The following is a 14728-nucleotide window of genomic DNA, read 5'->3' as shown; positions in this document are numbered from 1 at the left end:
GTCATCATGACATCATTCTTATCTATGGAATAACAGATGGATAGGACTGGGGAGGTGAGGGATTCTGGGAGTGATGTCATCATGACATCATTCTTATCTATGGAATAACAGATGGATAGGACTGGGGAAGTGAGGGATTCTGGGAGTGATGTCATCATGACATCATTCTTATCTATGGAATAACAGATGGATAGGACTGGGGAGGTGAGGGATTCTGGGAGTGATGTCATCATGACATCATTCTTATCTATGGAATAACAGATGGATAGGACTGGGGAGGTGAGGGATTCTGGGAGTGATGTCATCATGACATCATTCTTATCTATGGAATAACAGATGGATAGGACTGGAGAGGTGAGGGATTCTGGGAGTGATGTCATCATGACATCATTATCTATGGAATAACAGATGGATAGGACTGGAGAGGTGAGGGATTCTGGGAGTGATGTCATCATGACATCATTCTTATCGATGGAATAACAGATGGATAGGACTGGAGAGGTGAGGGATTCTGGGAATGGATGGAGTGATAGTAATGTGTCTCTCCATACACAGGATTACACAGTAGTGAAGAAGTCCTCTAGTGGGCGCTGTGGGGCCCCTGGGTGTGAAGGATGGGGAAGAACCCTGAGCCCAATCCCGGGGCCCCTGATACATGAGGAAATGGAGGAAGAGAAGATCCTAGAAGTCACCAACAAGATGGTGGAGCTGCTGAGTGGAGAGGTGAGACTGTGGCTGCTGGGAATGCTGGGACATTATACAGTAACACCACTGGAGGGGTGGGGGGGATGACTGTGTGATCATTGTGTGTGTCAGGTTCCTATAAGGTGTCAGGACGTGGCGGTCTATTTCTCCATGGAGGAGTGGGAGTATGTAGAAGGACACAAGGATCAGTACAAGGATGTGATGCTGGAGGATCAGCAGCCCCTCCCATCAGCAGGTAATAGACAGGACTATATACACACCTCCTCTCTGTATTATCTGGATGGAAAGAATGAATTCAGTCTCTGTATGTGTTCCCTCCAGTCAGATCCAGTAAGAGAACAGCACCAGAGAGATGTCCCCGTCCTCTTCTCCCACAGGATCAGGATCAGGTAGATGGAGATGTTCCCTATGATCTGTACATCCCACCTGACTTCTCCTCCTGTCTGATGACTTTTACATTTTTTTTTAACACAGCCTACACATCAGAGTGAAGATTTGAACAATATTAATGCTATAGACATAAAAGTAAAAGAAGAGGACACAGATGTGAGCAGTGATGAGGACATCACTACAGGGAATGATCTGAACTCTATTAACGTTACAGACATAGGGGTGAAAGAAGAAGAGGAGACAGATGACAGCAGTGATGAGCAGTATATGGAGGACATCTGTACAGGTAATAACGCAGGTGAATGGACAGGACGCAGCCAAGATGAGGTTAATCAGCTCAGCATCGCTGTGTCTCCCACTGAGGTTACACGTCTGCAGGGACAATCTAAGCCCTGGAAATGTGTAGAGCTGTCACTGGGGTAACGAGAAGCAGAGGTGCGGGAGCTTCACAGCCGCTCCGGGAATACGGGGAGTTGTGCGGTAGTGGAGCAGGTTGTCAGCATAGACAGAACAGGGCAGATACAACTACTTCTCTGAAAGCCGCTAGAGGTCCATATCCGGATGGGGTCACAACTCTGGTGGCTTAGGGGACCTCTAGGTGGGTGATAAAGTTAATACTTTGCAGAGAGCTCATAGGAGACTGTTTACCTCAGCAGCTCATGCTTTCAGATGGTTTTATTAAAATAAATCGCCCCGGGATCAGCTGTGTAGTGTAGGGGGCCCAATCAAAAGTTTGCTATGGGGCCTAGCATTTTCTAGTTATGCCCCTGCTGGTGATATATAGCTGTGGATGAAGGAGGGCCGGATAACATCAATGCTGGTGATATATAGCTGTGGATGAGGGAGGGCCGGATGACATCAGTGCTGGTGATATATAGCTGTGGATGAGGGAGGGCCGGATGACATCAGTGCTGGTGATATATAGCTGTGGATGAGGGAGGGCCGGATGACATCAGTGCTGGTGATATATAGCTGTGGATGAGGGAGGGCCGGATGACATCAGATGGGAGGGAGGTCAGGTTGCTGGGAAGGTTCCATGATGTCATATCCTGCTCTCATTCTCAGCCTATAGTTGCTCTTCAGGATGTTGTGCATCAGACTTACTATACAGAATACAAGGTTATCAAGTATAATAACACTAAGATGTGATTCTTCTTGGCAGCTGAGTGTCCCCGGAGATCAGAGGGACATCAGATATCTCCAGATATTACAGCAGATGGTCAGATCACACAAGATACATATGAAGAACATTCTATTACCCCAGATATACCCCCAGCCCCTCACAGCAAAGAGCTGCCATCTGATCCCTATATAACAGTCCTATATTCTGACTCACCATGGACTGTAGACCAAAATAAAACTCACACACGAGAGAAGCAATTTTTATGTCTAGAATGTGGGAAATGTTTTAATGACAGATCACATCTTGTTATACATCAAAGAACTCATACAGAGGAGAAGCCACTTATATGTTCAAAATGTGGGAAATATTTCACTGTGAAATCAATTGATGCTACATATCTGAGATCTGAGAGGTCGTTTTTATGCGAAGACTGTGGAAAGTGTTTTAATCAGAAAACACAAACAGCAGCAAAGCTATTTTCATGTCTGGAATGTGGAAAACGTTTTACCCTTAAAAGAAATCTTAATAAACACCAGAGAATTCACACAGGGGAGAAGCCATATTCATGTTCAGAATGTGGGAAACGTTTTACTCAGAAATGTAATCTTGTCGGACACCAAAGAATTCACACAGGGGAGAAACCATATTCATGTTCAGAATGTGGGAAATGTTTTGCTAATACATCGTATCTTCTCGAACATCAAAGAATTCACAAAGGGGAGAAGTCCTTTTCATGCTCAGAATGTGGTAAAGGTTTTACTGTGAAATCATATCTTGTTAAACACCAAAAAACTCACACAGGAGAAAAACCATTTTCATGTTCAGAATGTGGGAAATATTTTACTAGGAATTCAAATCTTGTTAAACATAAAAAAAACTTACATCGGGAGAAACCAATTCAGAGCACTGTATGAAATGCTTAAAAAAGTCCACACGGAAGGACTGGGACATCGCTTGCTTTGTCTTATGGGTAATACATTATTTGGGATAAATTGCTGCAAGAGCGCTGCAGTCATTTTTAAAATTTTTGCATCGTAAGTAATAAAAGATGTATTTGTATATATATTTATCGATACACGGTACTGGCTCCTGATATTTATTTATTTGGATATTTGGATATGTCGGTGGATTTGTGGTTGGTGAAGGATATCAGAGGGTGGTTGGTAATGGTGTATATTCCCAGCAGAGACTGGTTACACATGGCCGCCACAGGGGTCTGTTTTCTAACGCTGGATAACCCCTATAACATGTGACCTCCTAGGGGCGGGTTTAGCTATAATACTTGTGAAAGTGAAACAGGAAGTGACCCTCTTCAGCCTTTCACTAATAATGGGTGCGTGCACACTACGGAATACGCGCATAAAAGCCGCTGCAGATTCCGTCGCTGGCCCCTGCTCGCGACTCCATTCTAGGCACTGACGGATTCCGCCGTCCGTCGAAAGAATTGACATGTCAATTCTTTCGGCGCACGGTGGAATCCGCCTGGCCATAAAATGGTGTTTATGGCACGGGTGAAGATGTGTGCTGCTGCAAGCAGGGGCCAGCGACGAGATCCGCAGTGGCCTTTATGCGCGTATTCCGTAGTGTGCACACACCCTAAGGGGGAAAGGGTCTGCAAAATGAAAAAGGGGGAGGATATAAAGGCATAAAACCATCCTTAAAGGGGTATTCCACAGGATAGGGGAAAAGTAGGAGGTAGTGCGGGGGGGGGGGGGGGGTTGTGCCTCTGTATCCCCTGCCGATCTCCGTATCAGGCTTCACCGGCCCTGTTATGCATAGATCCGCGGGTCTATCTAGGCGCAACCCGTGTCTCCATTCATTCCTATGGAGCCAACTGAAAAGACAGCGCTCTTCCGGCATACTCGGCTCTTTCTGTCGTTCCAAAGGAATGAATAGAACAGCCGGGGGAGCCCGATACTGAGATTGGTGGGGGGTACAGAGGTCGGACCCCCCTCGATCCTTCTATTTTTCTCCTATCCTGTGGATAGGGGAAAAGTGATTTTTCCTGGACGACCTCTTTAAACGTTCAGGCTATAGTTTCTATTTATCTATCACATTTTAAGCAGACACTTTCCTGTTTAGGAAGTTCTGTAGATCCTAAATGACAAACGTGGGGAGGGGGATACAAGGGGGGGGGTTATAGTATACATTTTCCCCAGGAAAGGTCACATGGCTATCAGGATGGTTTTGCGGGCAGCGGACGACACATAAAATAGCATCCTCTTCTCCATTACTAATTGTATAGTTGAGTTATCAGGAAGAATGCCTGGTAGACACCATGGAGGTGTAAGAGGGCAAGCAATCAAGGTGGAGATGGGTGACGAGGAACGTTTTCACCTGGTTCCAGAAAGTTTGAATATGTTGGCAGGACCACAGGCAGTGGGGCAGGTATGGTCCGTGGTGTTACCTATAAGCGAACCTCTGTGTGTTTATCTTCTAACTGTGTAGTGGTCGGAGAAGAAGGGGTCCGTCCAATCCTTGTCGAAAAGATTCTACAATGTTTTACTGATATACCTGTAAGCTTGGAGGAAATAAAACAGGTGAGGCGCCACCACTTCAAATTTCTGTCTAAACAGGTGTAGACACCCTGTCTGCCATCTACGAAAAATAGGAGGCTGTTTGCTTCGGTGGAGGTTGTGGGTATTCGTCAGTGTGAGTAATAATGAAGGGTGAGGGTTAAGAGAGAGGATACGCCGGCTTTTAGTCCAGGTTCTCCACACATTATCCATCAAAGTGGATATTGTTTCACTTCCAGGGGAAGTTCCAAGTGGCAGGAGTGCAGGTGATAAGGTGAATTTTACCTTTTCATCCACCTTATTCCCAAATGACTATCCCTGTCCAAATTGAATAAAGCTGAGTGCTAGCGACAAGGAGAAAACACCAGACACAAATAGTCAGTATTGCCTTCTCTCTCAGCTGAGATAGAAGTATACTCTTCTTCTTTATTTAGTTTCACATTGATTATATCCTCCTTCATTATAGGCGGAGTTTCAAGTCACAAAGAGTATACATGTAATATGTGGTTATTCCATAAATGGTTAGCTATATCCTGTTCGGCGCAGTGAGCTGGTTAGTGGTTATTTATTAGACATAATCTTCTTCTTTTGTGAGTTCAGGGTGGTGTCCTCTCGAAGGGGCTGCCAACATTCCAACATGTCTCGTAGACCAGTCTTGTCCAACTAGAAGTGCTTCCAAAGCTGAAGGCATTTCAAGGAATACAATGTTTTTTCCCAAAAGTATTAACCCTTCATGGTCACCTTCACACAGGTGATAATTAGAGATAAGCGAATTTGCCGAAGTTCGGGTTCGTATGAACCTGAACTATCGGCTTCTGATTCCCGCTGTCTGCAGCCTCCGTGAACAGGGTGGATACAGCCTGAGGACCGCCTGGAAAACTGGGATACAATCTATGCCAATGTCTTCGACCACTTGTAGGTCACCAAGTCCCCCATGAAACCTCTCTAAACGATGAGAACCCCTCCGGAATGACACTGGGACATTAGGGGGGGCATGCCTGGGTGCACCCAACACCCCAAAATCGCAGTATAATGCCACTCTCCGCAGTTGCGAAGGAAAAATTTTTGCAAATGCTTTACGGCAATGTTCACACATTTCGTTCGTATTTCTTGCGCAGCGTTACATACATGATTCCAATGTGCGTATGCAGAGCATCATGTTATTTGCACGTATCACGCATCATGCTCTACGAACATTACTGGAACAGTATGTATGACGTGCCTTTTTCTGAGCTACTGGCACAATAGGTATAAGGTTAACGTGCTCTTAGTGGGCTAAACCAGGGACACTAAGTCACTTGTACACTGGAATGTACACTGGTACTGGAATGAATACAGCTGCTGCTGTTATATTACCTATTTCTTAACACTGAGAAGTGCTTTGGATGCAGACTCCAGAGATGACCTTTTTCGCTGGATCTTAGCCCTGAAAAGGACTTTTAGGTTCTGTAGTAAGCCTGCCTAATAGAGATGAGCGAACTGGGTTCGGGTTCGAGTCCATCCGAACCCGAACGAACGGCATTTGATTAGCGGGGGCTGCAGAACTTGGATAAAGCTCTAACGTTGTCTGGAAAACATGGATACAGCCAATGACTATATCCATGTTTTCCACATAGCCTTAGGGCTTTATCCAACTTCAGCAGCCACCGCTAATCAAATGCCGAAAGTCCGGGTTCGGATGGACTCGAGCATGCTCCAGGTTCGCTCATCTCTACTGCCTAACCAAAACGCTACTTAAACCTATCTCTCCCTGCTCAAAGATCTCTCTCTGACTAGGTTGAAAGCGCATCTACGGTCGAGAGACGGAAGTCAAGTCTTAAACATTCGAGGTCATGTGGTTCAGCCATCCAATGAGGGTAGACGCCGTTTTCGCGCTGCATGCATAATCCCAGGGTCCCTCACGGCCTCCCTGCATGGTGATTGGATTAAAAAAAGCGCCAAGTGCGATGGGAGGGCTTTCGAATGTTTGCCGCGTATTCGACACACTACTCGATTGTATTTGAATCTTTCGAATACCGCAATATTCGTTCGAATACCAGCTTGATCGAATCGTATTCTCTCATCTCCACTGAGGAGTAACGGCAGAGATTGTAGTGTATATAATAGTTTAAGGAATATTACTAACTTAATCAGGTTGGTCCTGCCCATAAAGGAGAGAGAAAGATGTTCCCATGTAGTAAACTGCATTTGTAGATATTTCTGGAAGGGTCGTATACTTTGGCTATATAATTGCGATGGCTTTCCGCTAATTGTAACCTCTAGATAAGGTGAAGAGGATTTACACCACTCAAAGTCGTATTGCCATGCCCACAATGGTTTTACAGGCCCTTTCAACAGAAGGGCTGCTGATTTAGACGTGTTCATGTTAAAACCCGACAGTGAGCTATTGGTAGTCAGGGCTGACATTACTGTGGGGGTAGGGATGTTAGGGTTATAGATAAATAAAAACAGAAAAGTAAAAGCAAATAGTTTTTGTGACAAATTTCTAAGGTTAATACCCGTGTATGGGTAGTTGGTATTCAGATATCTCAGTAAGGGTTCAATAGGTTGAGTAATAAGGGGGCAGAGGGCATCCTTGACGGGTGTCACAGTGGATATACATGAGGGGGGAGTTGTATCCATTGATAGTACTGTTTGGGAGCATTGTTGTAAAGTTGATAGAAAAGAGAGGAAGCGGTCTTCTCCAAATGATCTGTGTTTCAGAACTGTGTTCAGGAAGGACCAGTCGAAGGCCTTCTCTGCATCCTATCCCAACAACATCATGGTTGGGGACTGTGGGAGTTTGGCCATTACAGTGGCGGCTACAATAAGGATATTGGCCTGGAGGGCGTGGCCTGGACATGGCGCCGAGCGGACGTGTGTAGAGAGAGCTCCGTCCTGCCGCCGGCCCTAACCTGCTCCATCAGCGTCTGAAGGCAACCGAGACGAGCGTCCATGAGGGGGAAGTCTCACTCGCGTTCCCCGATTGTCCCGGCATCCACTCCCGGTCGTACCCGCAGCGGCATCCAACGGTTTTTCACCGGACCGACGCCACGAGGCCGTACCAAGATGGCTGCCCGGACGGACCCAGCCACCTCACAGTGCGGCTCTCCGGAGCTGCGGAGCGCCTCATCCTCCTCCATGGCGCTGTCGCAGGACTACCCCGCACTCCTCAGGGAACGGAGCTCGTCACCACAAGCTTCCAGCTCTGTCACCCTGCAAGGGGCTGAGCTACAGGTACTGCAATCACAAATGGCGGCCATGCCTACAAAGGCAGACATGGAGGGGTACATAGGAAGAATGGAAGCTGTATGCAAGGCAGAGATCAGATCCCTCAAGGAGGACTTTAGATCCTTAACTTCCACTGTGCATACCCTAGAGCATACTACTACGGAGCTGCAGACTGCCCAGCATACACAGCAACAGCAGCTGGATTTACACGCTCGACAACTGCAGATTTTATTTGATATGGCGGATGACGCCGAGAATAGAAACCGGCGCAATAATATTCGAGTGAGAGGGATTCCAGAGGCGGTGCAACCGCCAGACATTATGCCGACACTGCAGGGAGTGTTTAACATGCTTCTGGGCAAGCCACCCACAGCACCTATGGACATTGATCGGGCCCACAGGACTCTAGGTCCACCTAGCACTGACCCAGCCAGACCAAGAGACATTGTGTGCAGAATCCATTATTTTCAGCTGAAGGAGGACATAATGCGCAAGGCGCGGGAGGTGGGCTCCGTTGATTTTGATGGCGCCAACCTATTGCTGCTCGCTGACCTGTCGCGAGCTACGCTAGCAAAGAGAAGGGCGCTCCGCCCCCTGCTTGTTCTCCTGCGTGAGAAGAACATCCCCTACTCTTGGGGCTACCCTTTTCAGCTACAGGTCCGACATAACAACCGCACACTCCACCTGCGCACGCCGGATGATCTCCCGCAGCTGCTAACGGAGCTACAGCTGCCACAGGTCTCCATTACAGATTGGCCGCTTCTACCACCGTTCACCCAGCCTCCCATGCACAGAGGATACTCGGGCCCACAGCGCCCCGCGCAGTCCCGTAGAAGAAGACGGCGATCCTCGGCTCGCGATCACGACCCAGGCCGTCCTGAACTCTGAGAGCGAGTGGGCAGTCGGTTTGCCGGTAACTGACATATGAGGCGGGTAACCTAAGTGGCGCTTTTCCACCGCCCTGACTATGATGGAGCGTTACCGTTCAGCCTCTTAGGGTTCTACAGCTGTTTGGTGGGGCTTTGTTTCGTCCTTCCTCAGGCTTTTCTAGATGGATGCCTTCCATTTTATTCCATTTTACTGTATTGTTTCCTATTGCACGTGGGTGGTAGGGGGGGTTGGGAATTATTGTTATCTTGGGACAGTACTGGGCGTGTATGGCCCTTCCCACCCCTCCCCCCTTCTCCTCCCACCCCTCCCCCCTTCCCATCCCACCCCTCCCCCTCTCACCCTCTCCCCTCCCCCTCCGGCCGAGTTGCTAAGGCAGGAGGGACGAGCTGTTGGTCAGCAGGAGGGGTTCATGTCCTTCCTATCCCTGCCCCCCTCCCCATACCTATCTCCCCTCCCTCCCCCCCCCCTCCCCCCCCCCCCCCCGAGACACTTGACTCCCCCCCCCCCCCCCCTCATTTAATTTGATTACACCTAGTGGTTCTCGAGTCTTTAGGGGGCTGCTCGTCTGGTTATGGTTATGTTCCTACTATGCAGGTTCAAGGTGCCGAGGCACAGGATGCTTCGCTGAGACAGTTCCAGTCACCTTCCACATAGTTAAATTGACGCGTTAGTTGACGCAGTCGTTATACTACTCTCTTTCCTCTGTCCTTAGTGGATTGAGGCGGACGGGTTCCTTCAACTCTGTCCTTAGTTTCGTTTGTCTGCTGTTTGCCTTTTCTTTGATAGGCTTCCAAGCTGTTTTTTTCTTTTTCTCTCTGCCGTACTCTCTGCTTCTTTCTGCTTCTTTTCTACTAACCCCTTCCTGTTTTCTCATCTCCCCTCCCTCCCCCCCCCTTCCCTGCACCATGTCTTCTCTGAAGCTTACCTCTTTGAATATCAGGGGGTTCAACATCCCCGAAAAACGAGCACAGTTGTTGTACCACATGCATAAACAAAGAACTCACATACTCCTGTTGCAGGAGACACATTTCAAGACAGGGCATATACCTGAACTGCCAACCAGATATTATACGCAGTGGTACCATAGTTCCAACCCGGTGGCTAAGTCCAAGGGAGTAAGCATAGCGTTACACAAATCGTTGCCGGCCTCGGTGTTGGACTCAAGGGCAGACCCCTCGGGCCGATTCCTTTTTCTTAAACTCCGTGTGGCTGACCGCATCTTTACCATTGCGAATTTTTATTTCCCAAATCAGTTGCAGATCCAAGCGGGGCGGAGATTCCTGGGTGCACTGGCTGATTTTGCGGAGGGGCTCCTCGTCACGGCGGGTGACTTCAACCTGGTCCTGGACAAAGATCTGGACTCTTCCTCGGGTAGGTCGGCACTGTCCTCCTCCCAATCCCGCACTCTGAAAAAACTGCTCTTTGACTCTAGATTAGTGGATGTGTGGAGGATCCTGCACCCAGGAGTGAAGGACTATACATTTTACTCCTCGGTCCATGATTCCTACACCCGCATTGACTTCTTCTTAATTGACCATCACCTTCTCTCCTGGCACCCTCGGACGACTATTGACCCCATGATTTGGGCTGACCATGCGCCAGTCACGCTTGTTCTGCCCCTTCCAAATCCTGTCCCGCGGGAGTGGTCTTGGCGGCTCAACCCAAACTTATTAAAAGATATAGCTTGTCAGGCTGACATTAAGAAGGCCATAGACCACTTTTTCACTGATCATGCCTCTGATGATACTCCCCTTCCACTCCAGTGGGAGGCGCTCAAGTGTGTGCTTAGGGGGGTCTTTATACAGCACGGGGCCCGGCTGAAAAAGGGACATGCCCTCGAGATACAACGGCTCCTGGCCAAAATACACGCGGCGGAGACGGCCCATAAACAGACACGGGACCCACAAACACTGGCAGAACTGATTGAGCATAGGACACAACTACAGCGCCTCATCGACAAAAAGTACGCCCGCTTTAGAGAGCGGACTCGGCGTTTTTTTATGAATACGCTAACAAATGCGGCGCGGCCTTGGCTAAATTCCTGCACCCTAAAAATCTGAACACATATGTGCCCACAATTACCACACCCAATCGTGGTACATGCCACTACCCCGGGGACATAGTGGAGGCCTTCAGGGATTATTACCGCTCCCTTTATAATCTCCGTGGCCCGCTAGCTGATATGCCTCCAGCCCTTTTCCAAGAGAGAGTGGAGTCTTACATTTCTTCCACAAAACTACCATGTTTGGGGGCAGAAGTGGTTGCCGACCTCGACACCCCATTCACGGCGACAGAGCTGGCGTTGGTCGTGAGGGAGACCCCAAGTGGGAAAAGCCCTGGTCCGGACGGCTATACCGCGCAATTTTATAAGCAGTTTTCACAACTCTTGTCACCCTTCCTAGTAAAGGTCTTCAATTCCATCTCTCCGACTTGCCCCCTTCCGGCGCAGTCTCTCATGGCCACAATAGTTGTTATTCCCAAACCGGGGAAGGATGCAACCTCCTGTGCCAACTACCGCCCCATTTCCTTGATCAATGCGGACGTAAAATTCTATTCCAAATTAATAGCGAACCGCCTGGCCATGCACCTTCCCCATCTTATCCACTGGGACCAGGTGGGATTTGTGCCGCAGAGGGAGGCAAGGGACAATCTCAATAGAACCTTGCTTCTAATGTCCCATGCACAGAAGAAGGCTTTGCCAGTCTGCTTGGTCTCGGTCGACGCCGAAAAGGCGTTCGACCGAGTCCATTGGACCTTTTTGAGGGCTACCCTGAGGCAGATTGGTCTGGGCGAGGGATTGCTGGGAAAGATCATGGCCCTTTACGGTGGACCTACTGCTCGGGTGCGTGTTAATGGCCTTATGTCCGCGCCGTTTGCCATAGCGAACGGCACGCGACAGGGATGTCCCTTGTCGCCGATGCTATATGTGCTGGCCATGGAGCACCTGGCGGCGGCGTTGAGACTGTCTGCTGATGTCAATGGCATTCGACTCGAGCACTCCCATCATAAATTGGCTTTGTATGCAGACGACCTTTTGCTTTATGTGTCTGACCCTTTGGTCTCCCTCCCAGCGGTCCTTCGTGAATTTGACCGGTTTGGCCAGGTTAGTAACTTTAAAGTGAACTACACGAAGACTGAGGCCCTTAACGTCTCCCTTCCAGCTACTTTGCTGACACAGCTACGCAGCTCCTTTTCTTTCAAATGGCAGGATAGGGCCGTCAAGTATCTGGGAGTGAACGTACCCTCGGATCTCTCGCAACTTTTTTCCCAAAATTTTCTCCCTCTCTTGACCCGTACGAAGGCTGAATTGACTTCCTACAATCGCCCTCAGCTCTCTTGGTTCGGGCGGATCAACGTAACAAAAATGGACATTTTACCGCGCTTCCTCTACTTCTTTCAATCGATCCCCATACGTCTCCCTATGGTGTTTCTGAGGCGGCTCCAAGGCCTCATTAAGAGGTTCATATGGGGCTCCCTCAGACCACGCCTTAAATACAAGACACTCACGCGCTTTAAACAGAAGGGGGGGGCGGGCCTCCCAGATCTGACCCTTTATCACAGAGCGGCGGTACTGATGCGGGTGGTGGACTGGTTTCATGGCGCTGGCCATAAACAATGGGTCGGCATAGAGGCAGAACTGACCCCTCTAGCTCTAAAATCACTTCCATGGGTCTTGCCGGTGCAGCGCCCACAAATGTCTTCGTTCGCCCTACTGACCGGTGACTTCCTACGGGTCTGGGACATTGTCCTGCCCCGCCTGGGCCTGTCCCATCGGCCTGGACTGATGAGTCCATTATTCGACAATCCGGCTTTCCCGCCGGCCTGTGGCAGGGACCGATTCTTGTGTTGGTCTGCGTCCGAGGGTGTCCGGATCATTCAGGTGCTAAGTGGGTCTGCCTCGTTGCAGCCTCTTGCTGCGCTTCAAAAGCTTAGACCCGAGCAGACACTGTCATGGTTGGAGTACGCCCAACTCCAGGCTTACCTGAGGCTGCAATTTCCGGAGGGAATCAGGATGTCCACTGCCACTGACCTGGAGTCTCTGCTGCTACAGCCCGCCCAGCCCAGTAGAGTTATTTCGCAGTTATACCGCATTCTTCTGGAATGCGACGCTGATCGAGACCTATCCTATATTGCTGCATGGGAGGGGGAACTTGGGGTCTCCCTCACGGCAGCTGATCAGCTCAAGATTTTTACACTGACTCACAAATTGCCCACGGCTTGTCTGGCCCAAGAGAGAAATTTTAAAATACTGACGCGGTGGTACAGGTGTCCTCAGCTGCTTCACCGGTGTTACCCGGAGGTATCTGACATATGCTGGAGGTGCGGCACGGGGGTCGGCACGATGCTCCACATCTGGTGGGACTGTACAATCTTGCGCCCGTTTTGGCGAGCGGTTTTTGCAATATACACGCAGGTAACTGGCAAAACTATCACACCCTCGCCGGGTCTGGCATTGCTCTCTCTGATCCCTGGACCGGTCTCTGCAGTGAGGAAAGGCCTCCTGCGTCATTTTTTGACAGCTGCTAGGACGGTCATCCCTCGTCATTGGAAGGACACTACTCCGCCCTCCATCACTGAGTGGGTACACGAAGTGGACTTTCTGTTTCGAATGGAATCTTTGATGGCAGAGGACCAGGTCCGGGGAACCAGGGTAGAGAGGCTGTGGTTGCCCTGGACGTCATACAAGACTGGCCCGCTCTTTGCACAACACCTCACCTGAGCACCCTTGAGGGGCTCAGCCCTTTGCAACCGCCTGAAGAGGACATGGTGTTGGGGTTCTCTCACCCTCCTAATCCCCCCCTCTCCCTCCTGCCCCCTTCTTGCTCTTTCCTCTGCTTCTCTTCCCCTCTACACCCCCTTTCTATTTCTGCGCTTTTGTTTCTGGAAGCCATATGCTCCTTTTAGTTCCGACAGTTTGAGTAAGCACTTGGTAGATTGCAAGAGCATACAGATATGACCAATGCCGATGCACTTGGTGCTCCTCGTTACTGTCTGTTGATGTAACAATGCTGTACTTATCAATGATGTTATTTTGGGTGAAATTGTATGTTCTGCTCCTCGGGGACGGATTCCCGTGTTACATTGTGCTATCTATCACCCTTTTTGGTCTTTTTCTTTTCCTGTCATTTTCTAAAAATTTGTTCAATAAAAACGGATTTACAAAAAAAAAAAAGGATATTGGCCTGTAGGACGCAACCAATGCAGGGTCGTTATCGGGCTTTGGAATAAGAACCATCCTTGAGATAAAAAAAAATCAGATGGATGGAATCCTCCCAGATAAAGGGTGTTCAGCAGTCTAGTGAGAGGGGCCACTAAAGGAGAAATTTATCAAGAGCTTTGCGCCTATTTGTAGGTGACTAATTGGATTTTTCACCCATTTTTGGTCTCAGTTCTATTTACGAACCAGTATTCAACAGGCGAATATTTTTTAGATGCGACTTTTTTAATAATCTGCCTGTTTTAAGTATTTACCCAAAAGTTCTCACAATCCGGGATTAGCGCCCAATATATCATTTGCGACTTTTTAAAAAAATTGCACAAACAGTCGCAGGCCTACGTCCAGTCAGTACCAGGTGAATACGCTTGCACAGTTTTTGCATTTTCGCGACTTCTTACTTAGATACATTTACTATGGCAGTGCTAGATTTAAATAAATCAGTCACAAGATGTTGGAACAAAATATCCACTAATCCCCATTACAATAGTCGCACACATTAGACTCCTTAGTAAATGTCTCCTATGTGTTTGCTTAGTATATTTTAGTACTCAGCGGACAATCCCTCTGGTCCAGGTGTTTTACTGTTCCACAATCTTGTAATAGTGTCCGGGACTTCTAGTTCAGATGATTCTTTTTCTAAAGTGTCCATCAGGTGGTGAGTTAGGCATGAAGACG

At 48.7% G+C, this 14728-nt stretch overlaps 1 protein-coding gene across 1 annotated transcript in view; it reads left to right on the top strand.

Annotated features, from left to right (window-relative positions):
- Positions 1-347: 347 nt before the first annotated feature.
- LOC138786760 (zinc finger protein 84-like) overlaps positions 348-14728 on the top strand; it is a 790489-nt gene continuing 776108 nt past the window's right edge. Inside the window, exons 1-2 of the mRNA XM_069963796.1 lie at positions 348-1094; positions 1180-1381. Coding sequence (XP_069819897.1) covers positions 1363-1381 — 19 coding nt within the window. The 5' untranslated portion in view covers positions 348-1094; positions 1180-1362. The remainder of the gene's footprint in view (positions 1095-1179; positions 1382-14728) is intronic.

The sequence above is a fragment of the Dendropsophus ebraccatus genome, chromosome 3, assembly GCF_027789765.1.
Source record: "Dendropsophus ebraccatus isolate aDenEbr1 chromosome 3, aDenEbr1.pat, whole genome shotgun sequence".
Taxonomy (NCBI): Eukaryota; Metazoa; Chordata; class Amphibia; order Anura; family Hylidae; genus Dendropsophus; species Dendropsophus ebraccatus.
The sequence above is the reverse complement of the archived record's forward strand: the minus strand, read 5'-3'. Positions and strand labels throughout refer to the sequence as shown.